This window comes from Gadus morhua, chromosome 16, assembly GCF_902167405.1.
Source record: "Gadus morhua chromosome 16, gadMor3.0, whole genome shotgun sequence".
Taxonomy (NCBI): domain Eukaryota; kingdom Metazoa; phylum Chordata; class Actinopteri; order Gadiformes; family Gadidae; genus Gadus; species Gadus morhua.
This window is the reverse complement of record NC_044063.1, coordinates 8,739,422-8,762,564: the sequence shown is the minus strand read 5'-3', so window position 1 is coordinate 8,762,564 and position 23,143 is coordinate 8,739,422. Positions and strand designations below refer to the sequence as shown.

Sequence of the window (23,143 nt, the reverse complement as noted above, 5' to 3'; positions counted from 1 at the left end):
TTGTCTGTGCAATTGAAAGGGAATGTCAGGGGTTTATGGTTGATCGCCGTAGTAAGGATGCTCGTTTCGTATTCTGACCAATGGCCATGGTGTAGACGGTGGAGTGCACAGCCCCTGGTGACATGACATCAGAGGGTCTAATAGCCTGAGTCTGAAGCAGACGTCAGGGAGTGACATAATGGCTGTGATTGTATTGAAGGTCCTAGTATCCCCTTGGTGGCAGCCAGCACTCTGTGCTAACCTCTTCTGTAGACACATTGTCACATTCTATTGATAGCCCCTGAATGTAACCTTCCCGGTTCTTCTCAAGCCCATATTGTCATGTTTCAGGATGGTGATTTGTTTATGTGAATGTGCAATTGGGGTGGGCGTCACAGCCTAGTAGTTAGAGTCCCGGCAATATGTCCCAAGTTCGATCCCCAGTGGCTGCAGTCATCCTTGAGCCAAGAAGCCCTTAACCCTTGCTGCCTCTTAAAGACTTGTATCTGAAAAAAAAAAAGCTAAATTACTTAATAGTAACAGCAAGGCCCAGTTTCAAACCACTATGCAGTGGTGGGAAACCTCAAATGTTTCTCCCAAGATCTGGTTTCACAGGAGAATATGGCAGAGTCAGAACGGGGGAATGGAATGTGGGTGAGAGAGTCTGCACAGTTTGATTGGTGGTAGGGGGGGGGGGGGGGGAGATCAAAGCAGAAGGCCTTCATCCCTGTGATGGACAGGTAAGCCTGTGTGTTTATTGAGCGTTTGCAGAGAGCGTGGGAGCACTGCCGAGCTAAGCCAGGCCTCCAGCCGAGAGCCGGGCTGCCAGGCACAAAGCACGCACCCCACCCAACACACACACACACACACACACAATGCACACACACAGTGCACACACACAGTGCCCACATGACCATCAGTGATGAGAGTGCAAGGGGTTTGAGACCTGCTTATGTCCCATTAACACCTCACTGGGGGACGGTGAGAGGGAGTCCATGAAGTAGGGGGGGTCAGTGGTACCCTTGACTTTTTGTACTCTGTCATTGATTTTTGCAACTCATGGTTATATGCATGGATGTGCATGTTAGACACACACACACACCCACACACACCCCCACACACACACACGCACCCACACACACTAGGATAAACAGAGCGAGATGCAGACCGTTTGATAAGATACGGTCGAGGTGTGAAATTGCAAGTAGGAGGCAGGGTCCCAACCAAACCAAACCGAAAGCCCTGGAGGACCCAGCTACCCCGGGTTATGATAACTACCCTGGAATGAGAGGAACAGGCGGTGCTTATTGTCTTACCAGCAGAAGTAACAAAGGTCCATTCAGGAATGAACACGGCAGCCGAGCGAGTATCAACAAGGTGCATGAGAACAGGAGCTCCAGCGCCCGCTGAAGACAAAGTTCAGCTCATAACCACAGCGAGCCCTTACCCTAACCCTCTTAAGGCGCAACAATGCGCACCGAGGCCTGCATTGTGTTGAATCCAGGTCAGTTTGCTTTGCCAAATACAAATACATGGATCTGGGGCCGGCCTGTTATCAATGCCATGTGTGTACAATAGCTTGGGTCTCACACCTGTTTGGCAGCGAAAGGCTAGCACTCCGCTCTAGCGTTTTCTGCCTAAATTGGTCATCGGTGGAATATCCCAGGTATAATTTAATCTGAGATTTATCCAATCTGACAACTTTTCATTGGTCATTTTATCTGGCCTGTGAATGCCATGAATTGTCTGAAAGATGTAGACGGGCTGGAGTCATCGGAAAAATGTAAAGGCACCTCGCTATAATACTGACGGCAGTTTTATTATGCAATTGTTCAGAAGCATGTCAGCAAAAGGTGCTTTGTAGAGCGTTTCCTGCTCTGCTGGACCTCACTTGGGGATCAGTTTAAACCTCTGGGCCCCGCCCATTCTCCTTCTGTGCAGGATTTGGGAAGTCGATGACAGGATTTTCTTTCTATTTACTCAGAAAGCGAAAGGCAAGTCACGATACTCTACAGGTACGGGCAGGGCGGTTGGATCAGCTTCATTCACCGTGGGGGGGGGGGGGGCTTGTTACGACCTTGTCTTTAACATAGTGATGGAGAGATAATTGTATCATTGATCAGAGGTACAGTTTGAAAGGCTTTTACTATCAAATTAATTGATGGTAATCATTGCATTATTTGTGTCTCTGCCGTTTCCTTGGACGCGATTTATGTTTGGCATCTAAAGACGTAGAATTTGTTCAATCAATGTGGCACTATCAAGCCAGGACCTGTACATCCTGGGAAAGAACAAACACACGCACACACACCGAAACCCCCCCCCCCCCCATCGGTCTCATCTTCCAGGCAAACAGTCGCACGCACACATTCCCATTTCAATAAATGTCCCTCTAACACACACACACACACACACACACACACACACACACACACACACACACACACACACACACACACACACACACACACACACACACACACACACACACACACACACACACACACACACAGCCCTCACCCTGGGAGCTGGCCTGGGTTCACCTTTGCTGATGTGCGGGGTGGTGACTTTGTACTGCGAGGAGAAGCATGTAGAAGGCCTGTCTGTTGTATTGTTTACATTCTTCATTGGCCCAGCGCTGGAACGTTCTGGGTGACAGGAGGCAAAGTTTGGCAGTGAATGGCTGGAGGACCTGAAGCCATCATGCACATTCAGGACTAAAAGCGGAGCACTCCCATCGGCTTTGAACCGTGTGTCCTCGTATCGGCGGTAGCCGGTGGAAATGTGCACACAGTGTTTTTGCGGGTAAATGTTTTCTTAATGAAGCATGCTACTACAAAAATGCAGCATGCCTCATTAGCCACACATCACACACAGCAGCCCCGGTCAGAGAGCGCAACGCAGGTGCTGGTGGGAAATGTGGTGTTTGTAGCTTGGTCGGGATGTGTCTTTATTTGGGTGGGAATGGGGGATTTCTGTTGAAAAAAAAATGGGGCACTCTCTCACCCCGACCCGCTGGAGTTGTTGTGCAGGCAGTGACGACCTGTCTGATGACCTGCGGGCAGGGATGGCTGGCGGGCTGGGGTCTGTGACGCAGAGTCAGCCTGTAATGAGGGGTTGGCCTCCGTGCATGCAGCAGTTAGTCAACCAAAACAGTTCCTCCATGGCTCCTGTGTTTGTCTTTAAACTGCTGTACAGCGGTGTGACGTGGCGCTACCTAAGTGTTTGTGCATTGGTGTTTGTGGGCCGTTCGGTGTTTAGTTTGTGTCCGAAGGGATATTATTATCGTGCTGCTTTCAAAAAGGTGGGCGACATTTTACGACACATACCCCCTTAATGCTACTTATTTTTTAGCTCGTACTCCTATTTGAGTATCAGTATGACAGTGAGGTAATTATTACTAAATGAGGGTATTGTTTTAGTTACGGTGAGAAAATGGCGTGGACTGCAATTTACAAGATACTACACAGAACAGCGTTTTTAAAGATGTGCCTGCCCTCCTACTGCACCTTTGTTTTCCTATGGTACCTAACTACCTAACTAAATGTCCAACAATGACAAAAAGCCCATTTTTGCATTGAAGAGACAACAATAAAAGAATAATAAAAATGAAATGTAAGCCCAGCCTCATCTGTTGCGTCGCTGTTTTTATCTTTTTGGGTTCCAGATGCACTTTGAATGTGTTTTTAGGAACACGTTTGACTTGACGTCAGTTGCCAAGGCAACTGAATCATTCCAGAAACTTTTTGGAATGATTCTACATATTTGCTCACACCCTGGCCTAGTAATATAAAACCTCCCCATCATTGCCCTAAAACAAGAACACAAGATGAGTAGCTTCAGTGTTAACGTAGACATGTTAGAAACCAACAGGTCCAGCCACATAGTGCTGTATCATCTCCTTTGATACTTTCTGTTATATCCTGTTATGCATTCCGGGGCAGTTGACACAGTTTCATAAAGGAAGGGATCCTGGTGCCCATATGTATTTTAGAAAGCAACGCATTGTTTTCTGCAACTGTGTGCTCTCACAGACTCATTTATCAGTGACCTTTCAACATTCCATAACCTACTCCTGGAAGTGGACCCTGATTGGCTGCGGCTCTGCAGGCATTGTTTGAACCGGGCCTCGGGATTGGTCAGTTGGTGCCCCGTTTGATGTGTCCAGTGGACCTGTTGATTCTGCGTTCTCCTGGCCCTTGAGAGGAATGTCAACACTATAGGCTTCGTAACCCAGCTGCAGAGGTCTGTAAGTAAGATAAACACTTAAATACACCACAGGTCAAAACAGGCTAATCTGTTGTCTTTTACAGAGCTCACACAGATTTATAAACAAACGTATTGTTGTTAATAATCCAAAACAAATGTAAACAAACCGCTGGATTCTGCGGCTGGCTCAAATGCTTCTGAATGGGAATCTTGGCGTTGGGTTGATTTGTTGACAGGCTGATTAGGGGATAATCAGAGCTGATATTTGATTAGGTGTGGAATACTGTAGTCTGTATAATATCCACACTCCGATAAAGCTCTTATGCCTGCTGGTTGACCTCTAGTGCTTTTGGACTGTAGACTTGCACACTCCACAATGTTTCCCTTGTGTTCCAGTGAATTGTGTCGGATTATTTCATATCCTGCTTGCACCCTTGACTGGTTATGTCTGTAAGCCTGCAAAATGTCATTGGCACGTTATCATGGAAACCAACATGTTTGTCATTAGCTTAGGCTAAAATGAAAAATGAGTGGGTGTTTTGGTGCTGGGGAAGTGAGTGTACCACCTCCTCCCCAAAAAGGTTGTGAGGCAGTCATCCATACTCCCTGTCCTTCTCATTCAAGAAGCCCATCACCTTATCTGCATTGCTTTACATTTTACAGCCGGTCTTATCTGTAGACATTGTTCGGATTTTCGCCTCGGCTGGATTATAAAATAGGTGCATTTGTTGTGATTTTTTTTTTTACCTTCTCTTTTGTTTGGCCTCCCCATCGCGGTCGGTCCCCTCTATGACCTCTTGTGCCATCGTCTAGCGTCAGCGGGGGTATTAGCAAGTGCATGTGGAATCTCACAAAGGTCCGTCCTAATCAGACGGTTATTAATAGCATTAGCTTGAACTCTGATGTGTCACTGCTGCTAACAGGGGGGTGGGGGGGTGTGTGGCTTTTGTGTCATGTGTTGGTAGATTAATTCTGAAATAGAATTGACTCAGTCTCTCGAAAACATGCAATAGGCCTACAGGGGATTGCGGTCATAGATGGCCTTTAAGACAGCAACGGTGCTCAAAGTTTAACAAGGGGCCACAGTCAGGAAGATTTACTATCAAAAACATTTACAGCAGCACTGGCTGAAACATTGCAAGCCATATCCCCACACTAGCATAATAACCCTGTAGCATAGATGCTATTTTCGGTCAAAATAAGGCAATGTAGAAACATGCACTTCACCAACTGTCCTCACCATCATCAGGTGAAGGTGAGGTCATGTTGTGACGGTAACGAAGTACTCGATGCCTGTTGTTGATTTAATTTGTAGTTCAATGAGAATTTGTCTTATTAATAAGACCAATGGCAAGCCTGTCACAGAACAAAATATAAGATAAGAATGAGTAAATGTTGACACCTTGAAAAAAATGGGACCGTCGACATCGAGGGGTGAGGGGGAAAGGGACAGGTGGTCGACCGGTGTCGACCCCCGGCCTCCACGCATGCGTTTTCATGCAGCTGTAACATGGGATGTATACAAATACACACATACACACACGTTGACTGCTCAAGTAAAGTTCAGGGGCGTGCCGCGTGACACCCTTTTCTCTCCCTCGCTCCTTTCCCGGTGACGTCATGATACTGGGCCGCCGTTGCTGAAACCATAGGAATGCGACACACTTCATGTATCGGAGAACTCTTTTAATGTTGCCTTGTTCAATGCTGCCAGGTTAAGGGCTAAAATATGCCGCGTGCGACTGGTCGCTTAATGACTTTTGCAAGGCACTCGTAACACTCGGTTTATTAATCCAGGAAATAACTTTTGTTAAGCTGTCTACTTTGTGGCTGCCTCTCTCTCTCTGTGTGTGGCTGAGCGGGCTCGGGCTGGAGCCGTGCCCCAGTCGGTGGATTGTGGTTGCTCTCCCATGACCGCTCGCGACATGACATCAGGTGGATTGTTTCGTTTGTTTGGGTAAACAAGGAAGTGTTTAACGTAAGTATCTGATAAATATGCACGTGTACAGTTTCGCCGCCTAGTACTTTGGAGCGTAGTTTGCCAGTTCCAAGAAATGTAATAACCGGAATTGGAGGGTGACATTCCCAACGCTTGTATACTGTCGATCTCATCCGTGCTTCCAATTGAGGACGACTCAAGCAGTGGCTACAACTACATCTTTGTTCTGAAAAGAAACTCGCACAGCCAGGATTAACTGCCAGACAAAATGCATAATAAGGTGATTGTTTATAGGGTCGAGTACAGAGCCCCTGTTTGCACCAGCACGGGGGAATATCCGTTTCGAACAGGGTGTCCTCCTGTTCGATTCCCCGCTGCCTGCCTTGCCACTCAAACCTGTTGAGACGTGGACAACGGTAACAGCTGCGATGGCTCTGCAACACACCACCGACATGTGTCGCGGACATATGTCGAGGGCCTGGCGTTCATATAGATTAACCAACCCAACCCACTTGGTCACTTAAATGGTCTTAGTGTTAGTGGTGAGGTACAGGCTACTTTTCACCCATACAAATGCTTATTGTTCTCCAATAGTGTACACTACGGGACGAGCGCTTTGAAGTGCGTGCTATAACTTTGTTAACAACTGGTGACTGACTCTCATGGTGTAAGAAGCATGATTTTCTAATTATAATTTCCCATTTGCGTTTTCGGTTTTGTTTTACAATGGGCTGTGCTGTGCTGTGGAACCCGTGTTGGTTCCCTTTGTGGGAACAATGGTGTTGTTCTTGTTGGTCGCATGAGCTTCTACGTGTGAGGCGGGGGAACCCATGGCCTGAGATTGATCTATTGTGTGGATGTAGACTTTGACTGCTCTTTGAGGCATGGGAACCCGGTGCTTGTGCTATGCGTAGGAGCGACGGTCCCTATCTTGCCCCCCTTAATTCGCTGTAATGGCTGACAGATGTAACCCTGCCCACTCACGATATCAATGCTACAACAGGATGGGTTGTTCTGAACTCGCTCACACGGTTGTCCTGACCGTCAAGGACAATGGAAGTTTGCCGAGAACTTGTGCATGACTCTGTGTGTGTTTGTGTGTGTGTGGTGTTTGGTGTGTGTGTGTGTGTGGTGACTAACTGCCAATAATTATCACCTCAGAGATGGTGTGTCCAGATAACATTGAGAATAACATGTTGAATTGTCACATGACCTCCATAGTGAGTTCTTTCCTTAGTGGAGATTACATCAGGAAAAGGGCACTTTGCATTTTCAGGCATAGGGGCAAGCTAAGTCCTGTGTGGTTATTTTTCCTTCTTTCTTGTTACCACCCCATTTGATGATTGCTGACAATCAGTTGACTTTTCATGACTAGAGCTCTCATTAAGGCGGAGGGGCAGGGAAAGGCATGGCCCAGTCAGTTGGATCAGGCCTTGTCTTTTGTTACTTTGTTTGGCTGAAATCCAACCATCATTTCGCTCCATGGAGAAATATAATTAGCTGTGTGGATGTTTTCTACCTTACTGCTCATTGATAATTTTCCAGATGAAAACAACCAATTCTGATTGCCAACCAACTACCTCCACATCTCTTCAGTTAAAAACACATTTTGTAGCTATTGGGTCACAAATTTGCAAATGTGAACTTAAAATGTGACAAGGAGAAAACATTAAGAAATATATTGTCAGAAAAGGACAGAATTCACCCATCCTCACTCGGAACGTTGCATTAAGCCAAAAATCCTACTTTATTTTTCTCAACATGACATGTTGAATACATAAATATAACTTAAACGCTCCTTAGAGAAAGTGTGCTGTCTGTTCTATTTTAGACAGTCAGCTGTTAGTTGTGGCAGTTGTCTGCAATACTATCACTTGAGTGCATAAATAAAGGGGTGACCTGTCTCCTGGCTTGGCCTGTGAACTTTGACCTGTAGGTCTTGGCCAGATGACCGGAGATAAGAGGAAGGATTACACAGGCCAGATGAGCTGTCTAATTGGTTCTTGTATCCTTCTAAAACCACATGTGGTGCATGTGCGGCTCCTTGAGCAGATAACGAGTTGAAAAGAAGCCAAATATCCCATAGGATGAATCACATGCCTGTTTTAATAAACTGGCCTATTACCGCTTGGATGAATGCTAAAGAATCCATTTGAAACCATTCACCGGTTTATGTGAGTGGCTCGTACTGTTATGTCACCGTCATTCTCGTTGACTTTACATTACACTAAGTCAACATTAACATATTGTTTTCGTCAGCTAGGCCTCTGAACTTGAACTCTCCCCATACCCGATGCAGCAAGAGATGTGTAATGAAAGCAAGGCCCTGGCAGGGCTTTCACGTGATGCTAAGCCCCTCCCTCCCTGGTGTTTGTTGAACTTGAATGAGCCAGAATTTCTGCAGTGGACCCAAAGCCCTTGCTAAGCAGCCCGTCTCAAACACTCGGCTCTGTTGTTTAGAGTCGTAGTCGGGAACACGTTGAAAACTGCTGCCTTGGCTGTAAAGTACCTTTCCCGACCGTGGATACCGAAACAGCTGTTTGATATGGGTGTTTTTTGATATTTTTGCTCTTTTGCGCTGTAACACAATATAGAAATACTCTTTTCGGATCCACCCTGTTCATTGTGATTAAGGGAAGATCTAAAACCCATCGCCTGGCCCATATCGATTCAATTTATTTTCTCTTGGTCTTTCCCTTTTATCTGACAGCAGAAATGCTTCCCCTTGGTGAGCTATGTGTGGTATGCTTGGCTGGTTCAACAGGCAGAAATTCATTAGTGCTGTGGGGAGTTATGTTAAGCTGATACTTTGCATTGAAAGTGATAATTCCCCTGTCACTATATCACCACATACTAGAGGAAGTTAAATGTTTTTTTAATAAAGAGGGCAGGAGAGCTTTACTTGCTAAATATCCATAATATTTGGCTGATTTATTATGCCTACATTAAATAACTTTTTCACTGGAGCATCAGAATTCAGAATTCAGAGAATTTAGGCTTGATAAGAAATCATCTAAAACGATGATTATTTTAATAAAATGATCAACTAAAGTGACCGCTACAGATAAAGGTTACACAGTGAAGGTTGGAGTGTGTCTAGTGTTTCAGGATGGGATCCGCCACCTATATCTGATCCGGGAGATCTCTGGCTTTTAACAAATTTGGTACAGTAGGTATTGTTGTCTGTATTCAGCCCAGCTCCTTTAGGGGAAGGAGAGTATTCCCTGGAGGCTTGAACGTGGCCCACAGTCTCTGATTTGGGTCGTTCAAGTTCTGCAGGCATCACATCCGAGCTTAACATGCAAGCAAGGAGAAGCCGGGCATGTACCTCACATCTTGACGTGTTCACTGTCGATTTCTAAGACGCATGCTGGGCAGAGAACAGCAAAATATGTTAAGTCAGCTTTCTCGGTCGGATCAGTGTTCTTGGAAGCTGTTATGTTGTACTTATTGGATTTTTGGATTTATTTATAGCTTTTAACCTTGATTACTTCTCCTTTCACATATTTATGTATTTTCTAACCTTTTCCATTGTTGTGGAACGTACTTTAGACTATGAGGTTCACGTGCCATGAAAAACCTCCATGTATCTGAAAACCATGGTTAATGCAGCAAAAAAGGTCTTTATCTCTATTGTCCATCTTATTTATCCATAGCACACATCTGTCCCGTGGTTCATGCCATTACTACAGAATAGTTAAGGGCCCACTGTTTGTTTTCCTTTAGGCAACCCAAATTATGCTTCTGCTAAAGAAGGCCCATTCATGTTTTATTCATTGGACTGAAATACTTTTGGATGTTCCCCATTGAGGTTTAATGCCAATCGGGATGTTACCACATCAGGCGTTTTCCTTTTCACTAGGGGTGCAACGGATCACAAAGCTCACGGATCGGATCGGGTCACGGTTTTTGAGTCACGGGTCGGATCATTTTCGGATCAACAACAATAAAGATAACAAGACAAATGTGACTTTAAATAAAAAGTCACATTTAAAATAAAATAACTGTGTAAAAACAAAATAAAGTGAAAAATTAGGTAATAATCCTGCTTCCTTTAAGCATGGTCAATATTTAAAAATTTTGCAATTTGAGGCATTATTCCTTCTTCTTTTTAACATGGTTAGGATAGTAAATAATCCCTAACCCTGGATTTACAATTCAGGATGTCTGCATTGCCTTGGGAGTTTAGAGTCTACACTCTCCCAAGGCAATGCAGACATCCTTATCTTCTTTTTTTTAGTTTGGGGTTTTATTTGGCATTTTGTAAATCCATTGATTTCGGTTGGGAGACTCATGCTCATTGCAAGGGGGGTTGGTTGTAGTCTTTTCGCTCGGTTCTAGCCCTACTGTTGATACGCGAAAAGACTACAACCAAACCTAAAGACGTCCGGTTCCGGTTCCGGTTTACGTTTCAATGGGATTTACGGAACGCCAAATAAAACACAACAGAAACTGTATTTCGCTACGATACTTGATGATGTTGTTAATACCGGAATTGTCCTCTAAACATGCGCTGATCACGTCAACGCACAACTTTTTTTTTTAATCAGCCGATCCGCGGATCACTTGCGTCCCGAACCGTGATGGTTGATCCGTACGGATCACGGGAAACCCGTGAACCGTTGCACCACTACTTTTCACGCTTGGATTCTCTGTTCTCAAACTGAACCCAAGTATTTGCTATGGCCTTTCCCCCCCCCTGATCTTTTAAAATCGTTCAATCTTCGGAAGCCTGACTAGTCAGCGAGAGGGATGTTCCAAAGAGCTAGGCGTTTCTCTCCCAGTCTGCGGTGTCCTCCCTAGGCCTACGGGGAGTGGTGCGTTGGCCGGTAAGGACAGTTCATTAAGTCGTTAACGCAGACTTGCCAGGAGGGGAGGCACCGGGAACACTGGCAAAAAGTTCATTTCCTGGCCCCCGACCACGCCTCTGTAACGCCCCCCCCTCGCGTTGTGGGGCCTGAGCATCTCTCTCTCTGACGGGGGACCACCCATGTGCTTCACTCGGGCCGGGCCGGTTCCCGCGGACGTGAGTCACGTCCCAGAAGCCACCAGGCTGCCCCACCCCCCCCCACCCCCCTGTCTCCCCCTGTCTCCCCCTGACAGGCCGGGCTCTCTGCCCGCTCAGCCAGCCATACAGTCTCTCCCCAGGAGGAATGCAGGGACACACAGCCAGGGCAAGGGGAGGAAGAGATAATGGAGGGAGTCATCAGAGAGGGAGACGGGGAGCTTGATGAGGGGGGAGTGAGAGGTAATGGAGAGGGGAGGTGAGAGAGGAACCAGACGGAGCGAGCAGCCAGACGGAGAGAGCCAGGGAGCATGATAAGGGCGAGACTGGAGGGACGCATGGAGATAATGGAGCGGCGTTGGTGGAGAGTCATCACAGGGAGAGAGGCTTCAAGAGATAATGGGGATGGGAGAGAGACATCCAGAGATAATGGGGATGGGAGAGAGACATCAAGAGATAATGGGGATGGGAGAGAGACATCCAGAGATAATGGGGATGGGAGAGAGACATCAAGAGATACATGGGGATGGGAGAGAGACATCCAGAGAAAATGGGGATGGGAGAGAGACATCCAGAGATAATGGGGATGAGAGAGAGACATCCAGAGAAAATGGAGATGGGAGAGAGACATCCAGAGAAAATGGGGATGGGAGAGAGACATCAAGAGATAATGGGGATGGGAGAGAGACATCCAGAGATAATGGGGATGAGAGAGAGACATCCAGAGATAATGGGGATGGGAGAGAGGCATCCAGAGATAATGGGGATGGGAGAGAGGCATCCAGAGATAATGGGGATGGGAGAGAGACATCCAGAGATAATGGGGATGGGAGAGAGGCATCCAGAGATAATGGGGATGGGAGAGAGACATCCAGAGATAATGGGGATGGGAGAGAGACATCCAGAGATAATGGGGATGGGAGAGAGACATCCAGAGATAATGGGGATGGGAGAGAGGCTTCAAGAGATACATGGGGATGGGAGAGAAACATTGAGAGATAATGGGGATGGGAGAGAGGCATCCAGAGATAATGGGGATGGGAGAGAGACATCCAGAGATAATGGGGATGGGAGAGAGGCATCCAGAGATAATGGGGATGGGAGAGAGACATCCAGAGATAATGGGGATGGGAGAGAGACATCGGAGGAAGAGAGACATTGAGAGAAAATGGGAATGGGTTCAGGGGAGAGAGACACAGAGCACGTTAGGGGAGAGAGAGTGGGGAGTGGGAGAGAGACAAATAAAGGGAGGGTGTGTGTGTATGTGTACACAGTTGAACATGGGAGTGTCATTGTCTTTTACCTCCAGGCTTGCATACTTTAACATGCCCTGTGAGATTACCCAGCTCAAGAATTAATCAGCAACAGTTAGAAACGCATTAGTAGTACTAGTACACTAACACAGCAGCTGCTGCCCTGCTGCTGAATAAATGGCAAACGTGTTTTCACAACACTTAAGATAATACGCTCTTTACATTCGATTTGTCTTGACACGCAGCCAACCGTCTCCAGTCCACGGGCTCCCGTGTGTTGAATCTGTGCTGCTTTAAAACACACGGGGCTCTTCTGGAAAACACTGAGTCCATAGCGAGAGGCGAGAGGGGGTACACTATGAAGACAAACAGAAGGTTCCCCAGTGAGATCCCATCTGACTCTGTTTAGGTGCAGCCGCTCTCCCCAGCTCAGTGCTGTTGCTCCAGGGCACAGTCAGCCTGCGTCTCATGTAGAAGCAGGGAATCTGCGCATTGAGCTCTCCAAACAATAGGAAATGGCTCGGGCAGAGCAATATATGGCAGTAATCCTGTTGTGGGTCCCAGCGGTGCTTTAAACCACCACCTGGTGCATGCGGTTCATGCAGGACATGATGCTGGACTTTCAGGCTGCATTGTTGCTTTCGGTTTATCCATTAATGTATTATTTATTATTGTTTCATTATTTCATATTTCAAGGCTATAGATGTATCATTTGTTTACTTCAATATCACGTGTGGTCTCTCTTGGTCTCTCTTGGTCTCTCTCGGTCTCTCTCTCTCTCTCTCTCTCTCTCTCTCTCTCTCTCTCTCTCTCTCTCTCTCTCTCTCTCTCTCTCTCTCTCTCTCTCTCTCTCTCTCTCTCTCTCTCTCTCTCTCTCTCTCTCTCTCTCTCTCTCTCTCTCTCTCTCTCTCTCTCTCTCTCTCTCTCTCTCTCTCTCTCTCTCTCTCTCTCTCTCTCTCTCTCTCTCTTCCCCCCCCCCCCCTCTCTCCCCTCCCACACCTGTTGCCTCCCCCGCCCTCCCCCCTGTCAGTCTCCGTTAGTGGACTTCCTATTAGGGAGAGTGATGTTTCCTGGCTGTGGCCTGAGGCTTCCTGGGAATGGATTAGTAGGTGTGTCTGTACACCTGCTTTGAATGTAAATCACCCAGTGTCACGCCCAATGCCTGGAGAGGTCACTGTGTGTGTGTGTGTGTCTGCCTGTCACTCTGGGTGTTTCCGTCAGGGTCAGCAGGAGAACACATGTTGTACTCTTAAGGCCAGGCTCTATAGCTGTTAGAAAGAAAATGCTTGTAAACCCCCTTTAATAACAATGAAATTATGGCACAAAAACAAGGATTCATATTTGTTTCATTTGACATGATAAACCTGGACTGACGCCCAGTTTATTGAGCGATGTCCCTTGGAGCACCACTCCAGTACTCAGGGATGAAAAAGCTCTTCACTCCATCCGGGACGGTTTCCATATCCCTGCCTGTCTGAACGTATACAAACACAGCAGAGCCAAGGAAACAAACACGAGCTGTAGCACTAGGCGCGAACTAGCTGGGCTGATATTGGTGTCGCCATGATTATTTTGATGTACACACCAAAAGACTATACTCTATAGCAGGGGTCACCAACACCGTGCCACCATGGCGCCCGTAAGGACCACATGAGGTGCCTGCAGGCCTGTTCTAAAAATAGCACTACTAACTCTTTCCCACCTTTTTTTAAGTCATTGTTGATAATTATTGTGAGAAATCATTAACATGACTTAATTAATTAACATGTCTTCACATAGATGAGTATCATTAATAGTAATATATAACTAAAGGCAAACTGAGCAAATTTGTTATTTCAGAAGAGTGTATAGAACTGGGTGCCCTCGGTATGACTCAGTGCCCGTGAAGTAGCTCTCAGGTTCAAAAGGGTTGGTGACCCCTGCTCTATAGACTATCGACCAGAGAAGCTCTGGGGTTCTGGTGTGTGTCGCTGGCCTCCCCTCTGGGCCAGCTCCTCTCCCCTACGTGCTATGGAAACTGTGGTGTTTGTTGGATCTGCGTCGCACCTGCACAACCGTTTCTCCCCCCCCCCCCCCCCCCCCCCCTGCTGCCTCTCGGATACCGGTGAAAGCCGGCAGCATGCCGCTAGCCGCAGTTCTCGCTCCACGGTGAAGTCTTCTTCTCCTTATTCCTTGACTCCTGACTGATTTAGCATGTGTGATCACTTCCCTGTGTCTTCAGCGAGCCCATCGAGCCAATAGCAGGGCTGAGCGTAGGGCGGGGGGGGGTGTTCTGTGAGATTTATCTCTGTGCTCTGTGAAGACGTTACTGAGAGTCCTCGGGGACACATCTGGTAGCTCGCACTAGTCCACACCAAATGTGTTTTTAGCTCTTTATTGTTCCAGAGCTTCACCTCACGGTGGGAGTTTCGGGATGAATCCCAACATACACGGTGGGAATGTAGCGTGTTGTAGTGGGTGATTGACTTTTAGGGTATGGTTTTAGAGTTGGATATAGCAATACATAGGCAGTCTACTTCTACTTCTTCTCTAACTATGAAAAACTACTGGTTTTGGTATTTTTGTGTTTTAACAAAAGTTAAGGTCAAGTAAAGACATTTATTACACGCTGTCTGAATATAAGTTGACACCTTATTCTGTTACTCTTCTCTAATGACTAGAGTGTACTGTGGACCATCAATTTATATTTTATGTGAACGTGTGTGATAGCCCACAATCTGATGTCATTTATTCCGATTTCGCCGCACCTACACTCGATAAGATCGGGGTTTAATGTTACGACCGGAGCGTGTTGTTACGGTGGAGCCGGAGGGCGGCCATCTTGGTGGAGCGCCTTGTTATTCCGGGCCTCCACACGGGGAGTTCTGTTGCTCTCTGACAGCCCTGAATGTGTTTAATAACACACCCATATCTGATCTGGGACTGAAAAACAGGCCAGCACCACCCTGTACTCCCCTCTCCCCACACCCCCTCTCTCAACCGCTGCCCCAACCCCCTGACCTCTCATAACTGAAACATGTGATGGATTATATGTGTGGTTGAAACTCTTGTCCAGCCACTTGGATTCATGCATTTCAGAGGAAAAGTGATTATGGCTCAGAAGTTGTGGTGTATTGCTCTGGTTTATGTAAGGGTGTGCTTGGTGGTTTAGGGCTGTCAACTAATGGAGCCAAATATGGGGTAATGGGGAACAATTTTAGTTTTATGACTAGCATAGATCCTATAACATTCATTTGTTGTTTGTTGTGTTGTATTCGACTGAATCTTGGTGAAAGTGTAGGCACGCACCACCAGAAATAGCTAATGAGTGTAGACATTGGGAATAGTAATTTACAGCCAATACCACACCTAGTTTAAACGAAACATGTTTGTTGAAGGTCCTTGGTGTAGTTGCACCCGACTAAATGGGAAAGTGCAAAGCATCTTCCAACACACGCTCACTTCCTGTAATTCAGCTTATTCCTCCATCTTGTTTCTTTAAAAAACTTGGTTATGCAGTCCAGTAAAATGCCAAACACTAGACCAGAAGAGAGTCCAGTACACTAGAGGAAGCTGTGTGGATCTGGAGGGAGTGGATTCCTCCATTCTGCTCCAGGGGGTGCCAGGCCCGATCCGGAAGCTCCTCCGCGGGCACAACACCTGTTGCGTGTCCCTGTGGGAGTCTGGAAGAAGCTCTTTGCGGCTTCCAATTAGCTCCACACCACTGTTTACCTGGAGGATTAGGCCTGTACATATTGACCAAGCACTAGGGCTGTGGAGCGAGGAAGCAATCAAAACCACTTATATTCTGCTACCAGCGAAGTCTCTCGTCAGCCGCCAGCGTTGGTTGATAATAGTGTTTCTGTGTCACACTGAATCATAGGAAACGTCTGGTCAAATGTGTTAGTCATGTGTAGCAATGCAGCCTGTAATCCTACAGCATTGGCATTATACTGTAATAACCATTAACAACTCCCTGAGTCATTTATAATCATTAGTCAAAGAAACATAGTCCTCTTTTTGCTTGTTGCCAGACAAGAGGCTAGGAGTTAGTCTTGCTCTGGGTTCAGGGAGTCGGTGGACATAAGGGTTTTAACCTAGTCTAGGGCTGGGCGATTCATCGAATTTCGATCTCAGCGTCAAACGATCACAAAATTAACATAACCGAGTTTTCCGTTTTTTTTTTAATGTTTTATAGAAGGTGCAGAGCAGCTGGATATATATATATACATTATTTTAGATTTGAACATATTCCTTCTGACCATTTTGTGCCTTTTCTTTAAGGCGAAATTTCAAAGTTCTCATTTACAAAGTGTTTTTGAGAGAGACATGCTGAATAAATGCATCATGTTTTCAAACTCAAAAAATAAGCGTCTGATTAATCGTGATTTAAATTTTGACCAAAATAATCGTGACTATGATTTTTTTTCCATAATCGAGCAGCCCTAACCTAGACCCTTTTGGGCGGGGAGTCAAGCATCCCAGTAGCCCTAGTGAGTAATGACTATAACACAGGGGTCCCATCAGCAGACGCTGTTATCACTGGTTCCCAGTCACACCCCACAGCTCCATCTGGAACTGAACCTTTTCAAGTGATCTCGAAAAAACCTCCCAATTAGGAAAGGTTAGGGTAGCCGTTCCGTCAGCGTTGGTGGAGGTCTAGTGTTGATGCCTTTTGTTGCTGTGTTCCTCGTTGCCCTCCAGTGAAAGGTCACAGCTGGTATAATGGCACCAGGTCGCCGAATGCTCAACGGACTGTAACGAACGGCACCGTCTCCCTCTCTATCTCTATCTCTCCCACACGCACATGTGAACACGCACTGGATTTCTTGCACTGTTAGTTCTTCCCCACATCAGTCGTTTGTCAATTAGGGCTTACTGCAGGCCCGCCCGCGCTGTCTCCCAGTGTTTCACTCGCCTCATTTCCTCTCACACAAAAACAACACGATTCATGCAGGGTTCTACTCCGGGTTCCATGTTTTCCTAATGTTACTCTTAAAACGCTGTATATACCATTTATCCATAATCTCTCGCTGAATTCCATTGAAACAAACCTTATTGGAATGGGAATTAAACATACAAATTGGTATCATAGGAGGTATGTAAAAAATATATATTATTAACACCATCTATCTCCATTTCTCTCCCTCTCTCTCTCTCTCTCTCCCCCTGTATCTCTCTCCCCCTCTGTCTCTCCCCCTGTCTCTCTCTCTCCCCCTCTGTGTCTCTCTTTCCCTTTCTCTTTCCCCCTCTGTGTCTCTCTCTCCCTTTCTCTCTCCCTCCCTCTCTCCCCTTGTCCCTCTCCCTCTGTGTCTCTCTCTCCCCCACTGTCTCTCCCTTTCTCTCTCCCCCTGTGTGTCTGTCTCCCCCTGTCTCTCTCTCTCTCTCCCCCTCTGTGTCTCTCTCTCCCTTGCTCTCTCCCTATGTGTCTCTCTCTCTCCAGGGCTGATGCTGGTCTCTGGCAGCCATCATGTTCACCAAGAAGAAGAAGTCCCGTATCCAGATCTCGGCGCCCTCTAACTTCGAGCACCGCGTGCACACCGACTTCGACGAGCAGGAGCAGAAGTTCGTGGGGTTGCCGCGGCAATGGCAGTCGCTGATCGAGGACACGGCAAAGCGGCCCAAGCCCTTCATCGACGTCACAGTCATCACCACCGTGGAGCCGAGCAAGGTCAGAGGTCGCCGCCGGCTTGTGTTTCCAGTGCTGGCCACTGTTAAGAACACTAAAGTGTTCATTTGACCGTTGCTTTGTGTTTGTTAGGGTGGTCCCAATTTAGAACAACCAAGTTACTTTTGTTAGTTTTGTATTTTTGGACATTATTTGTGTACTTGGGAACGCCAGTAACAATATGTACCACACCCTCCGTGATGCTGGTCGATCATGAAAACATGAATCAGAGATCCCATAATCAGCATCCAAAATAATGCCGGGCTTGGACTCACACACAGGTCATGGTGTGTCCTCAAATGTTTCCCCAAAATGCTCAATGAGTCCTATAATCATTGCTATCGCAGTTAGCATTACCTGATGTCATCCCGAATAGGCTAAGTGAGTTGTTCGCTGTTGCTGTTTATACACTCTGCGGTCCAATAATAAACACTGTCCGACATGGCAGACAAAGCGCTGATGTGTTGACCTGAGTCCTCTGCTCTGTCTATATCTGGGACGCCACAGGAAGTCCTGACCATAACCATAACCCTGGATGAGCTCGGTACAGACCAAATCCTTTTTAGCTTCAGGAACCCTGACTACAGGCAAAGCAAGCTTTACTGCCAGTAAACAACGCCGACGTTAGGGGAGTACATAACCTACCCTCACATCACTCCACAAAGATACATCGTATGATCTCAATTGTTTTAGAAGAATAACCAGCAACTCGCACGGCTTGACGACCTCGTGAAGGAGGCTAGAGGTGTTGCCCCGGTAACAATGTGTTTCCCCAACAAGCTCAGAGAAATGCATGCCATGACATCATCCTTATCATCCATCATGGAGATGTATCGTCAACGTTCAGGTTCTAATGAAAATGAACGGCCTGAGTCGGTACTGTTGAGCAACGAACGTGTGGGCCAACTCTCGCAGATGTGTTCAAGGAGCTCTCAAGGTCTGGTATGGGTGCATTATAACCCGCTGTTCTACTAGCTTTGTTACAAAGCCAAGAGAAAGAGGTGTGTGTGTGTGTGTGTGCTTTCCAGCTTTGTGAGCACGTAGATACTGACAGTGTGTGTGTGTGTGTGTGCACGTTCATACCGACTGTGTGTGTGCTCTGCCCCCTACAGACCATCGTGCGCGGCAGCAAGCTGGGAGTGGACGGCTCGTTGACCTGGCTCCTGGATGAGTTTGACACCATGTCGGTGACGCGCTCCAACTCCCTGCGGAGGGACAGCCCCCCCGTGCAGCCACGCAGAGACTCCGGCTCCTCGGTTGGGGGTGGAGGAGGAGGAGGAGGTGGAAGGCAGGAGAACGGAGATCCACAGCACAGACAATACCAGCCAGCAGACAGGTGAATAAGGATCATGAAAAATTCATTGCATTTATACTGTGCTTTTTCAAGACACTCAAAGGGCTTAACATAGGGGGGGGGGGGGGTGGGCTGACCATACACTGCCTGTCACAGTGGAGAGGTGAGGAATGATGATGCAATTAAATGAGAGACCAGGGGATGATTAGGCGGCCATGTTGGCTCAAGAGCCAGGTGGTGTAATAGCCTGGACGATGATTGCCATTGGACCTTTATTGGTCACAGGGAGCCAGGTCCTCTTTGTAACGTCCTTCACAGTGCTCTTGTCATGCTAGTCCAGGGGGGTGAGCACCCCCTGCTGGCCACCTCCAGCAGCACCATCTGGGGGCCGCCGTCTAAGGATGGACCGGGCCCGCCCCGCTGAGCCTCCAGAGCTGGGCCGAGCGCCTGGGTGCTGGCGCCAACCCGGCACCGAGGCACTCTGGGAGGGCTGCGGGCTTTAGGGGTCGTCATGGTTCCTCAATGGACCTCAGCTCACTCCTTTTCACTTCATTTTCTAAACTGGAACTGATTTTAGAAAAAAAAATATGACTAACATCTGACTTATATAGCGAGGAAGTAGCATCGGTTCGGTTCCAGTCGTCACCGAAAGAGGAACGTCTCGGCACTAGTGTTTAATTCCCTGTTCAGTTCCAAACGTGTAATTTTGGGGAAGGTAAAACCAAACAAAAATAAAGTACAGACTAATATGTACTTTATTAGTCCTAGACGGCAAATTCTAGCCACTCAACCACACGCGTTCTTCCAACTGGTATTGTTCTGAGGCCTGTCATGATGCTAACTTGTCTGCAGCCTTGCTTTGTAGCGCTAGCTGGGCTAGCTGGGCTATCGGGGCGTAGCGTAGCTCCTGACCCCGGCAGTGCTAACCCTTTCCCCCCCCCTCCTCCCTGCACCAGACCCAGACCAGACCAGCCCAGCGGAGCGGACCCCCGCCAGCCCCCGCGGGCGGTGCGCCCCCCGCACAGGGAGGACGGGCACCAGGGCCGGCCCCAGCAGCAGCCCCGCGGCCAGGAGCCCAGCAGGGCCCCCCGAGACGGGGACAGACCAGTCCCGCCCCCGCCCCCACACAGGGACAGGGAGCATCGGAACCCCCCCCAGGTAGCTGGGAGACTCCCCCCCAAGGGGGAGGAGCTGAGGGGGAGGAGTGGAGGGGGAGGAGCTGAGGGGGGAGGAGCTGAGGGGGGAGGAGCTAAGAGACTCCTCCCTGGGGAGGAGCTGAGAGACGAGGAGCTGAGAGAATCCCCCTCCCCTGTGGGAGGAGCTGAGAGGGGAGGAGCTGAGAGGGGAGGAGCTGAGTGGGGAGGAGCTGAGAGGGGAGGAGATGAGAGGGGAGGAGGTGAGAGGGGAGGAGGTGAGAGGGGGGGAGCTGAGAGGGGAGGAGCTGAGAGGGGAGGAGGTGAGAGGGGAGGAGGTGAGAGGGGAGGAGCTGAGAGGGGAGGAGGTGAGAGGGGAGGAGCGGTGAGGGGAGGAGCTAAGAGGGGAGGAGCTAAGAGGGCAGCAGCGGTGACCTCGCTCTTCCAAAAGTTGGCTGCGTTCCGGCTGAAGCAGCAGCAGCAGCCGCAGGGCGGGCTCGTTACCCCGAGGCGCCGCCCCCTCATCACGATGTCTTTGGCTCATCAGATGGGGTATTTTTAGACCGTCATCTATTATTGTGACATTTACCCAAACAAAGGCGCGAGTGCAAGGGAAGGAACACTCCCGACTAGGTGTCAAGGACATAGGAGGCGTCCTCGCCATTGAGGCCCCGCCCCCCTTCCCTAGGCTGCTGCTGCTGCTGCGTTTACATTTGGTTGTGGGCGGACCCTTTAATCCAAAGTGCAGAGTCTCTATAGGGGCCCAGTGATGCCACTCAGTCCATCTCACCTCCCCCTGTTCCCCCTCTGGTCAGGACCCGGTGGTCCGCCGGGAGCCGCCCAGCGACCGCAGGCCCAAGTCCAGCTACACGGGGCGGGGGGACGGCAGCCCCCAGTCCCCCCGGGACAAGAGGCCCCTCTCCGGGCCCAGCATCCGGGCCCCCGTCCTGCCCGTCCTGCCCGTCAGCGAGGGGCCCCTGAAGCCCCTGCAGCCCAGCGCCCGGCCCTTCAACACCTTCCCCCGCACCGACAGCGAGGGGGGCCGTAGCCCCACCGGCCAGGTGAGGCAGAGAACCACCCGTACCCCACATCCCATAATGTTTAGGTTGGTTCTGCTCCCTCTTCGTACTGCGATGCTAACCACTTGTGTAGCTAGCACGCTTCAGCCGGACAGAAAATCCATCAAGGCAAAATGTATTGTTTTTTAGGATTTGCAAGGATTGATCTTTGTCTCTACTTCCCTCAACCTTCCTCTCTCTCTCTCTCTCTCTCTCTCTCTCTCTCTCTCTCTCTCTCTCTCTCTCTCTCTCTCTCTCTCTCTCTCTCTCTCTCTCTCTCTCTCTCTCTCTCTCTCTCTCTCTCTCTCTCTCTCTCTCTCTCTCTCTCTCTCTCTCTCTCTCTCTCTCTCTCTCTCTCTCTCTCTCTCTCCCCCCCCCTCCCCCCTCCCTCTTGTTCTTTATCATGCTCCCTCTCTTCCTCACTCATATTTGTTCTGCTTGTTTATTGTCCCCCAGCCCGGCCGCCACCCAGACTCCTCCCCCCACAACGGCCCCTCCAGCAGCTCCACCCGCAGCACGGCGGGCAGCCAGCCCCCCATCAGCCTCCCCCACCACCACGCCTCCCACCCCGGCCTGGGCCCCGACCCCGCCCGCCAGCAGCAGCACCACCACCCCCAGCCTCCACCACCGCCCCAGCACCCCCACACCCCTCACCCCCCCGTCCCGGCCCCCAGACCGCCGGCCCCCCCGGGCACCCACCCCGCCGGGCCCCCCCCCCAGGGGCGCTCCCCCCAGCGGGAGCCCCAGAGGGTGTCCCACGAGCAGTTCCGAGCGGCCCTGCAGATGGTGGTGGACCCCGGGGACCCCCGGACCTACCTGGACCACTACATCAAGATCGGGGAGGGGTCCACGGGCATCGTGTGCATCGCCACGGTGAAGACCACCGGCAAGCTGGTGGCCGTGAAGAAGATGGACCTGCGGAAGCAGCAGCGCCGCGAGCTGCTCTTCAACGAGGTGAGGCCCCCCGCCGCCGGGCATGCTGGGAGGTTCGTGCTGCTTCGGGGGTCTCTGGCAGCACCTCCTGCAATCATCTCAATGAAATCTTGTACTTGAGATTGCACATCTCTGTATTGCCGTGTTCTAGAAGAAAGTAGTTCAACCCGGATCGCTTTTAAGTCACTTTATTTTTTTAAGTATTTCGGTATGGTAACTATGAAGCAGAAGGAGGGGAGTTGTATTCAACACGCACGTGGAGCGACAAACCGCAGTCCTTTGTATCTATCTGGAAACTCGGGGCTGCCTTGTGTTTCTGACCTCTAATCAGACTCCCGCTCTGCTTGTATCAAGTAGGCGTGGCCTATGTAACGTATTGGCTCCGGCTTCCTCACCTGTCTAAAGGTGCTGCCATCTGTGGCTGGAGTAGTTAAGAAGGTTTCGTGTTGGGGATCAATTTACATACACATGAGTGGATGTAATGGTAATAATTCTCTTTGATTGCAGGTGGTAATCATGAGGGACTACCACCATGAGAACGTGGTGGAGATGTACAACAGCTACCTGGTGGGCGACGAGCTCTGGGTCGTCATGGAGTTCCTGGAGGGAGGGGCACTGACAGACATAGTGACACACACAAGGTGAGCGGGGGGGGGGGAGAGTTGGTTGTCATGGTGCTGTCACACCAAAATT

General features: G+C 49.0%; 1 protein-coding gene across 4 annotated transcripts in view; it reads left to right on the top strand.

Annotated features, from left to right (window-relative positions):
• pak4 (p21 protein (Cdc42/Rac)-activated kinase 4) overlaps window positions 1-23,143 on the top strand; it is a 33,349-nt gene that overhangs the window by 1,200 nt on the left and 9,006 nt on the right. Inside the window, exons 1-7 of one of the 4 annotated variants that reach the window (XM_030380284.1) lie at window positions 5,757-6,166; window positions 17,808-18,035; window positions 19,145-19,368; window positions 20,283-20,484; window positions 21,275-21,520; window positions 21,974-22,471; window positions 22,958-23,091. In XM_030380284.1, coding sequence (XP_030236144.1) covers window positions 17,835-18,035; window positions 19,145-19,368; window positions 20,283-20,484; window positions 21,275-21,520; window positions 21,974-22,471; window positions 22,958-23,091 — 1,505 coding nt within the window. In that variant the 5' untranslated portion in view covers window positions 5,757-6,166; window positions 17,808-17,834. Of the gene's footprint in view, window positions 1-5,756; window positions 6,167-6,229; window positions 6,408-17,807; window positions 18,036-18,539; window positions 18,970-19,144; window positions 19,369-20,282; window positions 20,485-21,274; window positions 21,521-21,973; window positions 22,472-22,957; window positions 23,092-23,143 lie in introns of those variants that run through there. The other 3 variants (XM_030380285.1, XM_030380287.1, XM_030380283.1) reach the window with 3 other exon arrangements.